This window comes from Cucurbita maxima, unplaced genomic scaffold, assembly GCF_002738345.1.
Source record: "Cucurbita maxima cultivar Rimu unplaced genomic scaffold, Cmax_1.0 Cma_Scf00026, whole genome shotgun sequence".
NCBI classification, from domain to species: Eukaryota; Viridiplantae; Streptophyta; class Magnoliopsida; order Cucurbitales; family Cucurbitaceae; genus Cucurbita; species Cucurbita maxima.
In genome coordinates, this window is record NW_019272042.1 from 2,195,306 (window position 1) to 2,210,010 (window position 14,705).

Sequence of the window (14,705 nt, forward strand, 5' to 3'; positions counted from 1 at the left end):
AGGATGCTGGCCTTAAAGGGCGGTGGATTAGCCTTCTCGGTGTTCCCTAAAGGGAGGTAGACACGAGGTGGTGTGTCAGTAAGGACGCTGGCCCTGAAGGGGGTGGATTTGGGAGCGGTCCCACACCGATTGGAGTAAGGAAAGAGTGCCAGCGAGGACATTGGGTCTCAAAGGGGGGTGAATTGTGATGTCCCACATTGGTTAGGGAGGAGAACAAACCATCATTTATAAGGGTGGGTGTGGAAACCTTCCCCTAGTAGATGCGCTTTAAAGCCTTAAGGGTCAATATCATGCCATTGTGGAGAGTCAAACCGAAGCTGATCTGTCACGAGTCAAAGAAGCTGAACCACCGAATTTGTAAAAAAAGTTTGAAAATTAAATTGAACCCCACGATCTAGTCGATATGGCTAGTGTTGGGTTAGGTCAAGGTGAAAATTAAATCGAAACCCACAGTCTAGTCGATATGGCTAGTGTTGGGTTAGGTCAAGGTGAAAATTAAATCGAAACCCACAGTCTAGTCGATATGGCTAGTGTTGGGTTAGGTCTAGGGGTGGGTGGTTTAAGCTTCGATTACACTTACTCAATCGAACACAATTTTTTATATGATTTTGATTTTTAATAATATACATTATGGGTCGGGTCGATAATTTGGTATGGTTTTTGCCAAACTCGAACCGGACTGAATATATATAAAAAACAGACCGGGTTCGAACCGGAGCCAAGGATGGTTTCAATCAATTGAATAAAGAATTGAGAGCTCACATTTTTTGATATATAAAACGCGGGATACAAATTTCTCGCCGGAGCAGAAGATCAGGCGAGGGGATATGAGCTCATTGGCGCATCAACTTTGTGGATTAAGGAGTTCCCCTCTTTCTTCAACGCCGATTTCAACTCGGAAGCGCTTTTCTCCGGTAGTTTCTGCTGCAGCTTCCCCTACTCCCATTTCCAATGCGCAGACCAAAGAGCGCCTTAAGCTCAAGCAACTCTTCAAGGAAGCTTATGAACGTTGCTGTATTACCCCCATGGATGGCGTCTCCTTCACGCTTGAGGACTTCCATGCTTCTCTTGCGAATTACGACTTTGTTTCGGAAATCGGAACCAAGGTTAATCTGCTATTCCAGTTTCTTTCTTCTTCGTTTAGGTATTTGTTGTTTTTAGTCGTGGATAATTTTCTGTTCGATTTCCAGAACTGCGCGTTGTCAATACTCGTGCATTATTATCTTAACCTTCGTCGATTACGTTAGCGGAAATCATCGCTTTACAAAATCACTTTTATCTTTGTTTATGTAAAGGCGACTAGGGAATAATGGAATTATACGTCTTTGTTCGTTTTAGGGTACTGCTTGTCATGTACGAGGTTATGATTATTGAGCATTCCGTTGTTGAATTTTGGGCATAGATCGAGAAAAGTATAACTACGTGACTGGATTTGCGAAAAATTTTATTTCTGGAAGATTTTCTTTCGTTAGGTGGTTGTAACATCTCGATACACCAAATGTCATCAATCATTCCCAATTTCAAGAAACGTTCATCCTTACGCGTACAAAGTTTGAGAGTTTTCAATAGTTCCACCGAGCAAAAGTTGATTACAGAAAGAATTGGGCTAAACATTTCGAAAATTTGTGTCTTACAGCTGCAACTATGCAACTATTTAACTACCATCAGTTTATAGCCACCACAAATAAACCAGCTTAGTTAGGTAAACTTTAACCGACTAACTTTTTGGCTCCAGTATCAGATAACTAACATAAATCTGTGTCATTAATTTCCTTGATGTTTGCTCATGCATCTCATGAGCTAACGGATAACAGTTAGCTTCTCAATAAGTTCAAGTGATTGACTTTTACCAGTGTCTTGTATTCTCAGGTGAAAGGTACTGTATTCTCTACCGATGCTAATGGGGCACTAGTTGATACTTCTGCAAAGGGAACTGCATACTTGCCCACCCAAGAAGCATGCATTTTTAATATAAGACATGTAGAAGAGGCAGGCATATATCCTGGGTTAGAAGAGGAGTTTGTAATTATTGGTGGACAGGAACAGGAAGATGAAGGCAGCCTAATTCTGAGTTTGAGAAGTGTCCAGTATGGCCTTGCTTGGGAGCGATGCAGACAACTTCAAGCTGAGGATTTTGTTATCAAGGGTAAGGTGGGTTCTGCAAGATATATCTTGCTTCTGTAATTTCATTTTTTCCTTATATTGTTGGTTCAGATCTTTCAATCTTGTTATGCCAGTAGTATTCATGAGACCATTGCCACGGCTTTTCTTGAACCAGATTTATTCTATATGTCGTTCAATTGTGTTTTGATGAATTGTGGAGTAGTATTCATGTGACAATTGCCATTCATCTCTTTGAAGCTTCTCAAGTTCATAACCTAGTTGCAGGGCGGAGGCAACTAATGTTTTATCGTCTTTGTCAACCACTACAAACATGTTTTATGTAATATTAATCATCCTTGTCATTCACGGAATAATTTAAGATTTTGAACTTGTTTTCACCATTTTCTACTTTTTCTATATCTTTTTTTTTTTTGTTTTTTCTCAGAAAAAGATCTTTAAATGCAGGTTGTTGATGGAAACAAAGGTGGAGTAGTTGTTCTTGTGGAAGGCCTTAAAGGATTTGTTCCTTTCTCTCAAATATCAGCAGTATGTTCACTAAACTGACATTCTTTCTGCTGACTTCTAATTCTCTAGCTGACTTTATTTTTAAACTTTTATTATTTTTACATTGCTGTCATACTGAAAGCCCATACATTTTTACGTTTATGTGATTATATGATTAGATGCTCATGTTTCTGACCATTAAAGACCACAATTTGATTTTTCCTCACAGCTCATGAATTTATCTTGTATTATTATTTCTGTATTCTTTCATTCAGTGCTCGTTACTTTTGCTCATTATATTCTTCATCATTTTTAAGCTCATAAATTTTTGGTTCTTACTCAATTTGCATACTGTGCTATGCATCTCTTTTTCTTGTCGATTTATCAGAAATCAACTGCAGAGGAGCTGCTTAATAAAGAGCTACTTCTGAAGTTTGTGGAGGTTGATGAAAAACTATCTCGGCTAGTCCTAAGTAATTCCAAGGCAATTGCCAGTAGCCAGTCAGAGCTAAGAATTGGGTCAGTAGTTACTGGAATTGTGCAGATTCTGAAACCATATGGAGCCTTTATTGACATCGGTGGAGTTAATGGGCTTCTTCATGTTAGTCAAATCAGTCAAAATCACATATCAGATATTGCAGCCGTTCTTCAACCAGGAGATATGCTAAAGGTATTTCATTCAGTGAGAGCTTGTTGGAGGTCTTCGTCATTGTATAGCCTTGAACATGTTGAAATTATTTTTTATGGTTGTAGGTCATGATTTTGAGCTATGACCGCGACCGAGGCCGTATTAGTCTTTCTACCAAGAAACTGGAACCTTCTCCTGGAGACATGCTTCACAATCCAAAGCTTGTTTTTGAGAAGGTATTTCTTTTGCACTTTACTCTTCTTACTATTATGAGATGCATTGCTTTTATTTTCAGAGTGTATTCCTTTTGTACTTCCCAAGTCCAGTCGTCTTTTTCCCTCTCCTTACAGGTTAACCCCTAGCATGACTACAACCTTTATAGCTTGCATTTTCTTGAATCTCTTTTTCCCAAACTTACTGAAATAGAGTAGAAGTTTTTTATCTTTTGTATACAATTTTAGGCGGACGAGATGGCTCAGACATTCAGGCAAAGAATAGCTCAAGCAGAAGCAATGGCTCGTGCAGAGCTTCTCGAATTTCAGCCTGAGGTACTTCTTTCCCTGCCTTGGATTTTTCAACTCAATTCATGAATGGGAATTGAAAACTTTAGAACGTAATTAACTCCTCAATGCCAGAGTAGATAATGGATTGACTCAGCTTCGATGGGGTATTGAGTACACATACCCCTGAGTTGCCTGCAGAGGTTGTAGATATCACTTTTGTTTGTTTCCCCCAAAGAATAACAACGAGGAGTTATTATTCCTTGCTTCTCTCAAGTTAATAATTCCACAGTTAATTTAAAAATTTTGGACTTAATCTTATAAAACGTTCTGCCCTTCCAAAGTTATAGGGTACATAGGTCGACACTTTCTGGGCTTTGACCTTGCCTGACTCACTACAATATTTTTCCAACGGCCAAATACCATGAAAAAAAAATCCAGAAATGAACTAACTAGGTTCGGATGGTCAATCTTATCATTAAGTATCATTTTCCTGATTCACAATCCAATTCAATTCTTCAGTGCTCACTCTCTGGTGCTAGAAGCTTTATTACAAATTAGACCAGCAGATGAATGAAATTCTTTCTTTTCTCATCTCTGATGTGCTAGTTCAACTGGTGAGATTTGTTGTAGGACACATTTCTAGTACTCCTTTAGTACCATACTGCCATTTATCTTTAGCAACATCATTATTTTATGATATGCTATATTATTTCTTAGGTCCATGTTATTTTTGAATGCTGATGATGCGATTAGGATGAGCGATGATTGACCTGCCTTAATTTTGCATCAGTTTACCCACTTGCTGAAACCTCCCTCCATAGCCGAGTGAATGGCTGGATAGCCACTTAACAGTTATGAATAATGAAACATGAAAAAGAGTAAACCTTGTAGTCACGTATTACTAGACTTCCTCTATCCCACTCTCCTCCCTATCTCTCTCGACCCATCCACCGGAGTATGTTGGGCTGGAATGCTTCTATTCCTATCCCATCCTTGGTTTATGATCTCCGGGTCTTCCCGCTAATGAGCATTGATAAAAGTTAATCTTGTAGTCTTACAAAATTTTCCTCTATTAACAGTGTAAAACAATGTTTACATGGACAATTTCGTTTCGATATTAATCCTCCTTTAGTTGCATGATCCTTTCAACTAGGTATAGAAAGCTAGCTCAATTTGAGCATTTCTTTCAACTACAGCCAAGGACACCTTTAATTTTCAATAAGAACTTTTTTAGTTGTTACTTGATTTTCATTTCCATTTATGATCATCATTACTCTTGTCATATACAGTTTGAAACTGGATCATCTTCTATTGTTTTCAGTTTAGTCATAATTTCTTGTTTCTTTGAGGCTTTTTTGCACTTCTGATCTTGAATTAGTAATTGCATGTAGCTTTTGCTGGCAGAATTCATAGATGAAAGAGTGATTCTGGCGATTTATGATGGCCATCCTTCACAATGAGCCCCTCTCAATTACAAGGTATTGACACTTGAACTGGAATAATTGATTGTATTTATTCTCTAACATAGATTTGTGGATACCTTATTTTTAATTTTCTTCTCAATTGCATAATCAAAATAAGTTCTCGTTCGATAATCATTTAGTTTTTAGAAATCAACCTAATAGATGCTATTTTTACAACGTTTTCGAACTCCAAACCAAGTTTTGAAAATAAAATACTGTACTGTTTTTTGGAATTTGACGAAGAATTCAAATGAAAATCGTTTGAAAAGAAATTATAAGAAAATAAACAAAATTTTCAAAAACTAGTGTGTAATGTATTATTGATTCAATTACCTTTATCAACATTAATGAATTGACCTAGTGGTCGATAAAGGCTAAAGTTTATTAAAGTATCGATCAATACGAAGTCGTAAGCTCGGAATATTCTTACTTTTGTTCATTTCACAAAATTGCCTATCCTATCTCGATCTTAATACCCCGTTGTTATAACGAAAGAAGAAACTGAAAATGATATAACCTTTTTTTTTTCCCTTTTTCATTACTCTTAAAACGTGCTTATAAATTATACGATAATCCCATTTATCCGAATAAACTTTGTGATGCCTTATTTTCTAGTTTAATTAGCCCTTTTTTATTCTGTGTAATTTTTTGAGATTGAAGATAATAAATCTCTCGAACATGTTCATAAAATTATACGACAATCCAAGCTATCCACTTACGTTTAGATTATTCGAAGCTGGCGTTATTGCAATCATGTTTGTTTTGAAATTGTTTACCAAATTTTACTCGTATTTGATGTTGTTTACTTTAGTTGAAAATAACAAGTTTGAGGGAATGGAATACACTTAGCTGTGGAAGAAGACAATGTATTTATACGTCGTATTCTCCAAATAAAAACACACATATTTGGATGCCCTCATGCCTACAGGGACACTTTCCACAAAGCTAAAGTGATTGAATCGTGTGGACATCTTCTTCTCCAAACGATTCTCATCTTCATTATCGCTCGTAATATTACCTTTGATCTTTCATGAACGCTTTAAAAATTTCGTTACTATTTAGAACGGTCCTTCATAAGTCGACATTTGACTTTGATTTTACTTGAAACCTGGTTTTGTTTCCGTATACCTGATTTATTAACTAGAGTAGTTTGGTTGGTTCTTCCCTCCTAGTTCCCGGTAACTCGACCAACCTGTATTATCCAATCCAAACCATAAAGGTTGGGTTGTGTTAAAATTCGATGTCATTTTTTTTGGTCGGGTCAATGCAAAAGCAGGGTTACAACTTAATTCAACCCAACCTTACCCGAAAATATGTGGCTTAGGTTATGAACCCTATTTGGACGCTTGGGGTCACTAACTTAACCAACCCAAAATTTTTTAAGTTACTCAACCCAACCCGTATACACTCCTATTACGAATCATCCTCTTTTTCCCAAGGTTCGATAATCATACATCGAATCTATTTGATATGATGGGAGTTGCACGTGTCAGGGTCCCTATTTCCATGTAAAAAATAATATTACAAAATGTTGATAAATTTCATTATCATTGCATAAAATATTGCATATACAAGAATCGAATCATATGGGTTTCCTTTTTACTTTGTGTAGCGGCTAAGTCTAATTTTGGATCCTCACTTCAGACAAACGCCCATTTGATCACTTCCTTTATGGAATCCAATTCTTATTCAACCTCTAAAAATACCATACTCATACAAAACCATCAACTTCTCATTTTCCTTCTCAAAAATGACATTTATAACCAAACACCGAGCGTTTTGAAATAGGTTTCAATTATATCTATACACTCGAAAAATGAGAAGCTATTTAGCTAGCTCGATTAAATAATAAATTTTAGTCTTAACGATAAGGGTATTCATGTAATTTTAACTATTGCTGAAATATTTTAGCTCGGTTTATCGAAAATTATGCTCGTTTCCTCATAATTTATGTAAGTTTTTTATTTATTATGAGATAAATATAAAAAATAAAATAGAATTTTTAGAAATTATATATATATATATATATAGTTTTCCAAATTTAGCCGGGTTTTTTCAAGCATTTTTTTAAAGCTAAGTAATAAAATAATAAAATTGTAGGTAGAAATATTATGTATATTTTTGGACAAGAGAATCTCCGTGTAAATGAGGAACGAGGGTGGGAGGAGAGATTTTCCCCTATCAGCTAAACGGAACACGAGACGGAGATTACCATCTTGTCCCTAACTGCAACCTCACTCCAACCCTAGTCCCACTCCATTCCGCCTCAAATTTAATTTTTTAGAAATTATATTATAATCATTATATTATATTTTTCTCTAATGAATTATTATTGAAAAAAAAAAAGTAAAATATCCGTTGGAAACCCGATCCCAATAGCTTTCTCGCAGTAAATCCCGATCCTAATCTTCCAAAAAAAAAAAAATTAGAATTTCGTGTTGATGGGAAATAAAATAAGAGACAGAGACATAAATACTTAATTTTCGAGTTTCATAATATTAAAAAATAATTATCCAAAAAATTAAAAAAATTCATCTAAGATCATTAACTTTAAACGTGCACATACATACATACATACATACATACATACATACATACATACATACATACATGTATGTGTATATATATATTTATATAAATAGTTAGTGTTGTTCATATGGAATTATAATATATTAAAATCAAATGTGAACAGATTCTTAAATTCATCTACCTCAAATTTGTCCATTTTGTTTATCTCACAGAAAAATAAAAGAGTTCACATTGGGAATCTTATTATTATTTTTAATAAAAAAAATTGAGAATTCTAAACTCCATGGATCCCTCCAAAGCTTAAGGATAGGATTCCAACTCTCTTTTATCTTCTATTGTTTCACAAACTAAGCTCTATAAATACCTCCCTCCCTCCCTCCCATCCCTCCTCAACTCAACCTTCAACGACCGACCAACACCTCGAAAGCTTCCCTCTATCTCCTCCGTCCCTCCCTCGACATGTCTCCCACAGCTCCCCTTGATAGCCCCATCGAGTCGATCGAGGCCTCGAAAAGGGCATACGTGACGTTCCTAGCTGGTAATGGTGACTATTGGAAAGGTGTGGTAGGATTGGCAAAAGGCCTTAGAAAGGCCAAAGCCATCTACCCTCTCATTGTAGCTGTCCTCCCTGATGTTCCTGAAGACCATCGTCAAATCCTCGAGAATCAGGGTTGCATCGTCCGTGAGATCGAGCCTGTTTACCCTCCGGAAAACCAAACCCAGTTCGCTATGGCTTATTACGTTATCAACTACTCAAAGCTCAGGATCTGGGAGGTACTAATACTATGCACGTTCGTTTGTTTTTTTAAAGCTTACCGTAATCTATCAGCTTAACCTTTTGAAACGATTGATTTGATTGCAGTTTGTGGAGTACGAGAAGCTCATATATTTAGACGGGGATATCCAAGTGTTCGAAAACATCGACCATCTGTTCGACATGCCGAATGGATACTTCTACGCCGTGATGGATTGCTTTTGTGAGAAGACATGGAGCAACTCTCCACAATACAAGATAGGGTATTGCCAACAATGCCCTGATAGAGTGAAATGGCCTGTGGAGGAAATGGGAAACCCTCCACCTCTTTACTTCAACGCTGGGTTCTTTGTGTATGAGCCTGATCTTTTCACCTACAAGGATCTTCTTGAGACTTGTAAGGCCACAACTCCGACTTTGTTCGCCGAGCAGGTAATCGTTTAGAGTAATACTTAGCTTCCCGTCCTTTTTTTTTCAACCCAATCCAATCACACAATACACAAGACTAGACTGGAGCACAAAAGGTCGGTGCAGTTTAGTTAGTACACAGGTAGATTGGAAAATCTCGAAAACACGAGTGCACCTGAGTAAATTAGGGTTCCAGCTGGTTGTCAAGTATTACTCTTAAATTTATCCACGTTCTTTTTCACGTAGGTATACTGTGTCTGTAAATCTTTGAACTCGATATATTTCCAGGAAAACCCAAATTTTTCTTATTCTATGTCTAGAAAGTACGTACCGTAAAAAATACAAAATTCAGGGATTCGTTGAATATAACCCTAATTTTTTTTCTTGTACAGGACTTCTTGAACATGTACTTCAACGACATATACAAGCCCATTCCACCAATTTACAATCTCGTCTTGGCCATGTTATGGCGTCATCCCGAGAACGTCGATGTTGACAAAGTCAAAGTCGTCCACTACTGTGCTGCAGTACGTATTTCTAACAGACCAGTACTTTCATTTCACTACGTTGAATAAAATCTTAAACTCACCATCGAAAAACGTACATATATAGGGATCGAAACCGTGGAGGTACACGGGAGAAGAAGAGAACATGGATAGAGAAGACATAAAAATGTTGGTGAAGAAATGGTGGGAGGTGTATGAAGATGAGTCTTTGGACTACCAAAATGTCATCAAATCTGAGACCAAACAGGACACTAAGCTCACACCTTTGATGTCTGTCCTGTCTGAAGCTGAAGTAGTGAGCCATATCACAGCCCCTTCAGCTGCTTAAATTAATAATCCCTAAATTATGTATAATTAATTATTAATTATAAGCTCTAAGTGTGTGTGCTTAATTAAGCTTTTATGTATGGTAGCTCTGGTGGGGGCCACCACGTTGACTTTTCAAATTTTATGAATAAGGCTGTTTTTAGCTGCCTTTCCTTTTTGCTTTATTTTTCTTCTCTTAATTAATTATATATTTTTAATCGTCGAATAAAATATTAATTATCATCGTAAATATAATTTATAAATATATGGTTAGGTCAACCCATCGTAATCATCTTGACCAATGTGAAAACCGATTCTTAATTATTATTATTAGATTAGTCGGTGTATTTTCAAAAGTTCAATTAAGAATTTGAAAAATTCGATCAATCCAGCTCGATTAAGGTTCGAGTTAGATTATAATTTATTCGGGGTCGGTTGAGTATAAAAATTTTGTTTATTGAGTTCATTTATAAGTTCATCTAAACTAAATTTGAGTTTTAAACCGAACAAATTTAGATTTTTTTTTTGTGTGATTATTCATTTTTCAACCCCTCTTAAAATAAATTTTTGAAATTTTGATTCGAGGATTGAAAATAAATAAATAAATAAATATTTTATAACTAATGAAGTTGAGTTTATTATTTTATAAGGATTTTTTTTTTAAATATTAATATTTTGGCGATAAAATTTGAAAAAAAATGTCATTTTTCGCATGGAAATTATTATATTTAACCATTTTCCATAAAAATTAGTTTTAATAGACTAATTTAAAATTTATTGAAATTACAATTTTAATAATATATATATATATATATATATATATTTATATTGGGCCGAGTCCGAACCGGGACAACTAGTTCAGGTGATTCCATTGAAAGCCCTAAACCTCGCGAGAGAGAAATCTTTGGATGGCTACGAGCAACAACCTCCATGGCTCTGGTACTCCTCTTCCTTCCATGTTTCCTTTGTGTTATGTGGTGTAGATTTTTTAGAATTGAGTAATCCTTTACGAACAAGGAGGCACGCTCATTGATCTTCTCTTTTTTACTTCCTTTTAATTTCCTGTTTGCTGTCATATTACCAGAAATGTATGATCGTGAACCGAATTCACATCCAGCAGGTTATTTAAGATGGACGATTTTTCTTGTTCTTAGTTGCGCTATAATTATCTCTTTGAGTTGAACCTTCTATTGTTTGTTGAAGTCTAAGGAGCGTATTGAGGATTTCTAGTATTGAGATAAAGTTATGAATTCTCTGTGGGCTCAACGAGGGGAGAAAAGTATTTTAATTCTATATGTTCGTCTTTTGGTACTGGTCAAAATTTTCGGAATTTCATTGAGTGGTTAAGTCTGCATAAAGTTGTAGGCGTCGAAGATTTGCGATACTTGGTGGTGGGTGCTCGAAATAACTTACCTTAACCCCCTTTTTGAAACCTTTTTTTTTTTTTTTTGTTTGCTATAATTGTATTCAAGCCTTCCGGATTATATAAACTATAATGTATAGTTTTGGTTTTTTTTCTTCTTTCCCTAACTAGCTGCTTAAATTTCATAAGTACATCCTGTTTACCGTCTCTCTTTTTTTTTTTTACAATACCTTCTTATAAAGAGTTCCTTCAATTTTCAATGTTACAATAGTTAATTTCCAGACCTATAGGGATTTTTCATTATTTCATGTTTTGACCTTCGAAATTATGTTTTCGGTCTGTTCTGAGATGTGGAATTTATATTTTGAAGATATTTTCTCTTATGAGTAAGATTATTTGAATGAACGAAAGTCATTGTTCTCCTTGAAATACTGGAAAGAAGAGTCTTGCTGTTGATTGGCACTTTATCGTCTTTTGGTTGTCTTCTGGTTATCTTTATTTTCTGGACCGTGTTAAGTGTTTAATTTCCATTAATACTTAATACTCTTTATGTCACTTCATTATCAAAGCATTAGTTGATCCTCTTTTATCAAGTATCGATCCATGTATAGTAACATTAAATGCGAGGTTTGCAGCTTTTCCTATTTTTCCTCAGAAGGTTGACTTTTTTCATTTTATATGTCAGATTCTGTGAATGAAATGCTAATGGAATCGGCTAAAGAAGGATCTGGTCATATGAGTTCAGAGGGAAAGCCCAATGACACAGGTGAGCAGAGGAAGCAGACTAGAAGTCGTTTATCGTTTTAATTCTTTTCCTTGCTATACATTTTTTTATTTGCATGTTAATTTGTTGATTAAGAGGTATGATGATATTCTTCTTTATTATGCTAGAAATAAAAGCGCGTGTCAATGCCATGTGGGAGCAAATGAATAAAGGGGTGTCTAGTAAAACACTAAAAGGTTTGTCAACCAAACGAAGTCCAGTGGTGAATAAAAACTCAAAGAAACCATCCAATGTAAAAAATCACATTCTGCTCTTTCATGATGAGGCAGCTCAAAATTTAGGAAAAATATCTCTTACTTTTTCTCTCTCCATCTTCCCCGTGTCTAGAATTGGATTGCATATCTAGGTATGGCGTCAAAGAAGATTGAACCTCAAGAAAAAGATACATTATCAGAAGGACCCAAGGTTCTGCAGGACAGTTCCATGGATGATGCTAAGATGCTTGCTGCTACTGCTCTCTCAGCTGTTAGGGATGCTACAGCTACCATTTCTGGCAGGGGGAAAGTTGAGGTGCCAATACTTTCATATCTATTTTTATCTGTTTTTCTACCCTTTTAGGTGTGTGATTATCTAGGCACTTGGTTTTCTATTGTTACGAAACATATAGAGCTGAAGATGGATTTATCTATGTATGTCATTTGGTCAGTTGGTTGAATAATTGTTTAGATAATTTCTTCGTTGTTGGTAATGAAGGAGAACTTCCTTCTGTCATGATGCATGGGTAGGTAAGAAACACCCTTCTACTTCCATCTCTCTATCTCTCTCTTCCTTCCTCTCCTTCTCCCCTCTGTCCTTTTTTTGGTGATTTTTCTACCAAAAAATGTTTTGGTCTTTGATGCGTGTCAATAAGAAACTCATTCTTGGAGAATGGGTGTGAGAAGAAACTTACGGAAGGAGGAAAAGAGATTGCAGTTGTACTTGACTTGACTAATGAAATGAATCAAGGAAAGATAAAAGAGAATAAAAAGTGGATCTGTCTAGAACATTCTCGGTGAAATTTTTGGTGAAGCTACTTTACTGAAGGGTAGATACTTGCTAGAAACTGAAAATCCGAAAGAAGTAATTGTTTTGTTGTGGATACTAGAGTTGGGTGGCATTAATGCAACATATTACTTGGTGAAAAAGTGTCCCCTGTTGCTTTTAGGGAAAAAAAAAAAAAAAAAGAATAAAAAGGGTCCTTGTTGCTTTAAGCTTCCTACTGCATTTTTTGCATACAGGCAGGGAAGGATCAAACGTACTTGTCTTTCTACGTTCTTATGGCAGAAAACGTTGGGATAATTCTATGTATTGTGGTGTTTCATAGCGGTTGGAAAAATTCCCTAACGAGGGTAACATATATGATATAACCTTAACCTCGTAGTATAAAGCTCAAAGCCAAAGCTAAATTGTTATGGAGTGCCATTAGACCAATCATTGAGAGGATTTGATTTGAAAGAAATCAAATTAGAGAAGTTTTTAGAATTGGTGGAGAATGAATATTACAAAATATCAAGCCTCTTCTTGGTGTGGCCTGTCTATTGTACTTTGTAACCATACCTCCAATATAATTAAATTTTACTTCGGGGTTTTTCTTTATACAATGAGATTGGTTAGGCTTACATTTTCCTTTTGTAAGTTCTGATAATTGGGTGCTACTTTGCACTCTCCTAATAGGGAGTCTCAACTTCCCAAGTATCACCAGAAAGTTGTTTACTGCTCAAAAAGTAAATATATTAATGACCCTGGTGTTAATTCTGAAAGTTTGGCTTGATTATATGACTACCTAGCCTGTCTATGGATAATCGTTGCGTGTTTCTTCTGGCATTTAGGACAATAGTTGTTGTGGTATTTCCTTTTCTTTGGTTAATTACTAGTTTTGGTGGGTAGGAGAATCAAAAGGTGTGAATCAAGATTTTACGACGTCATGGGTGAAGTTCGGTAAGTCAGGGCTTGGGTGGGATGTATGGGAGAGTCCTCCAAGGGGTTGATGGTCCTGATGTTTGATAACTGTACTTGCTTTATGATATCATCTTTAATAAAACCAGCAAGTTTTGCATTGTTTATATTGATGATCTGTTAGTTGAAGAACACAAACCATTGTCCTTTTACTTTTAACAGATCACAGAGATTAGGGACTTCGCAGGCCAAAATGTTGAAATTAAGAAGTTTGTAGATGCTGATTCTAAGGAAGCATACGAGAAGATGAAGGCACCTGCTACTTCAGCTGTTGATGCAATCCTGGAACAAATCAAGAAGAAACAAAAGCTTAGTGTTCTTGACAAGACAAAAAAGGACTGGGGAGAGTTCAAGGAAGAAACCAAGGGGTTGGAAGAGGACTTGGAATCTTACAAGAAGAGCTCAAACCAGTATCTCGATAAAGTTTCGTTCTTGCAGCGAGCCGATTACAGGGAGTTTGAACGAGAGAGGGATGCACGGTTGGCTCTGCAGGCCAGGAGGAGGCCTGATATGCGAGAGGAGCCATGATTAATAAACCATCAAGAGAAGCAAGCTCTGTGGAGAATGTGCCGTAAGTATTTAAGGTTGTTCTTGAATTTCTTGTGCGTATCACTTCCAATAGGCAGTACAGTCGGCTCAGATGATTTGGAAGTGAGTAATGGTTCGTTGTGTGCCCATGGCGTATTCTGATATCTGCGTGACAAAAACTGCAAATCATGCTTCGACGTAAATCTTGGTCTCCTACCATCTGAAAGATTTCTTGTAGCACTTATCTTTCATTCTTCTGTTGTGTACAGACAAATCTTGGAGCTACGGTTGGTTACTCAACGGATTAAGGCATCTATACTAATATGAGCATAGCTTAGCCAGTAGTATGTGTTATCAACAAAAAGGTCAGAGGTTTGAATTTTTATCTCTC

The 14,705-nt window shown here is 36.1% G+C and overlaps 3 protein-coding genes across 7 annotated transcripts; all 3 read left to right on the top strand.

The window, feature by feature from the left end:
• Positions 1-762: 762 nt before the first annotated feature.
• Positions 763-5,992, top strand: LOC111499271 (30S ribosomal protein S1, chloroplastic-like). 2 transcript variants are annotated; one of them, XM_023150822.1, is made up of 7 exons: positions 763-1,106; positions 1,870-2,151; positions 2,569-2,649; positions 2,996-3,277; positions 3,361-3,471; positions 3,697-3,783; positions 5,130-5,992. In XM_023150822.1, exons 1-7 carry the CDS (start codon positions 828-830, stop codon positions 5,196-5,198), a joined length of 1,191 nt encoding a protein of 396 aa, XP_023006590.1. In that variant the 5' UTR covers positions 763-827; the 3' UTR covers positions 5,199-5,992. The 2 variants fall into 2 exon arrangements, with proteins under 2 accessions (XP_023006590.1, XP_023006591.1); XM_023150823.1 differs by having other exon boundaries at positions 5,143-5,333.
• Positions 5,993-8,102: 2,110 nt separating this feature from the next.
• Positions 8,103-9,883, top strand: LOC111499288 (galactinol synthase 2-like). The gene is made up of 4 exons (XM_023150844.1): positions 8,103-8,504; positions 8,593-8,916; positions 9,285-9,419; positions 9,505-9,883. The coding sequence occupies exons 1-4, from the start codon at positions 8,190-8,192 to the stop codon at positions 9,724-9,726; spliced, it is 996 nt and encodes a 331-aa protein (XP_023006612.1). The 5' UTR covers positions 8,103-8,189; the 3' UTR covers positions 9,727-9,883.
• A 668-nt stretch (positions 9,884-10,551) lies between these two features.
• Positions 10,552-14,705, top strand: LOC111499305 (craniofacial development protein 1). Of its 4 annotated transcripts, XM_023150872.1 has the most exons (6): positions 10,693-10,824; positions 11,753-11,833; positions 11,959-12,083; positions 12,179-12,361; positions 13,949-14,357; positions 14,584-14,705. In XM_023150872.1, exons 1-5 carry the CDS (start codon positions 10,791-10,793, stop codon positions 14,312-14,314), a joined length of 789 nt encoding a protein of 262 aa, XP_023006640.1. In that variant the 5' UTR covers positions 10,693-10,790; the 3' UTR covers positions 14,315-14,357; positions 14,584-14,705. The 4 variants fall into 4 exon arrangements, with proteins under 4 accessions (XP_023006641.1, XP_023006642.1, XP_023006640.1 ...); XM_023150873.1 differs by lacking the exon at positions 10,693-10,824 and adding an exon at positions 10,552-10,643 and having other exon boundaries at positions 13,949-14,695; XM_023150874.1 differs by having other exon boundaries at positions 10,638-10,724; positions 13,949-14,695.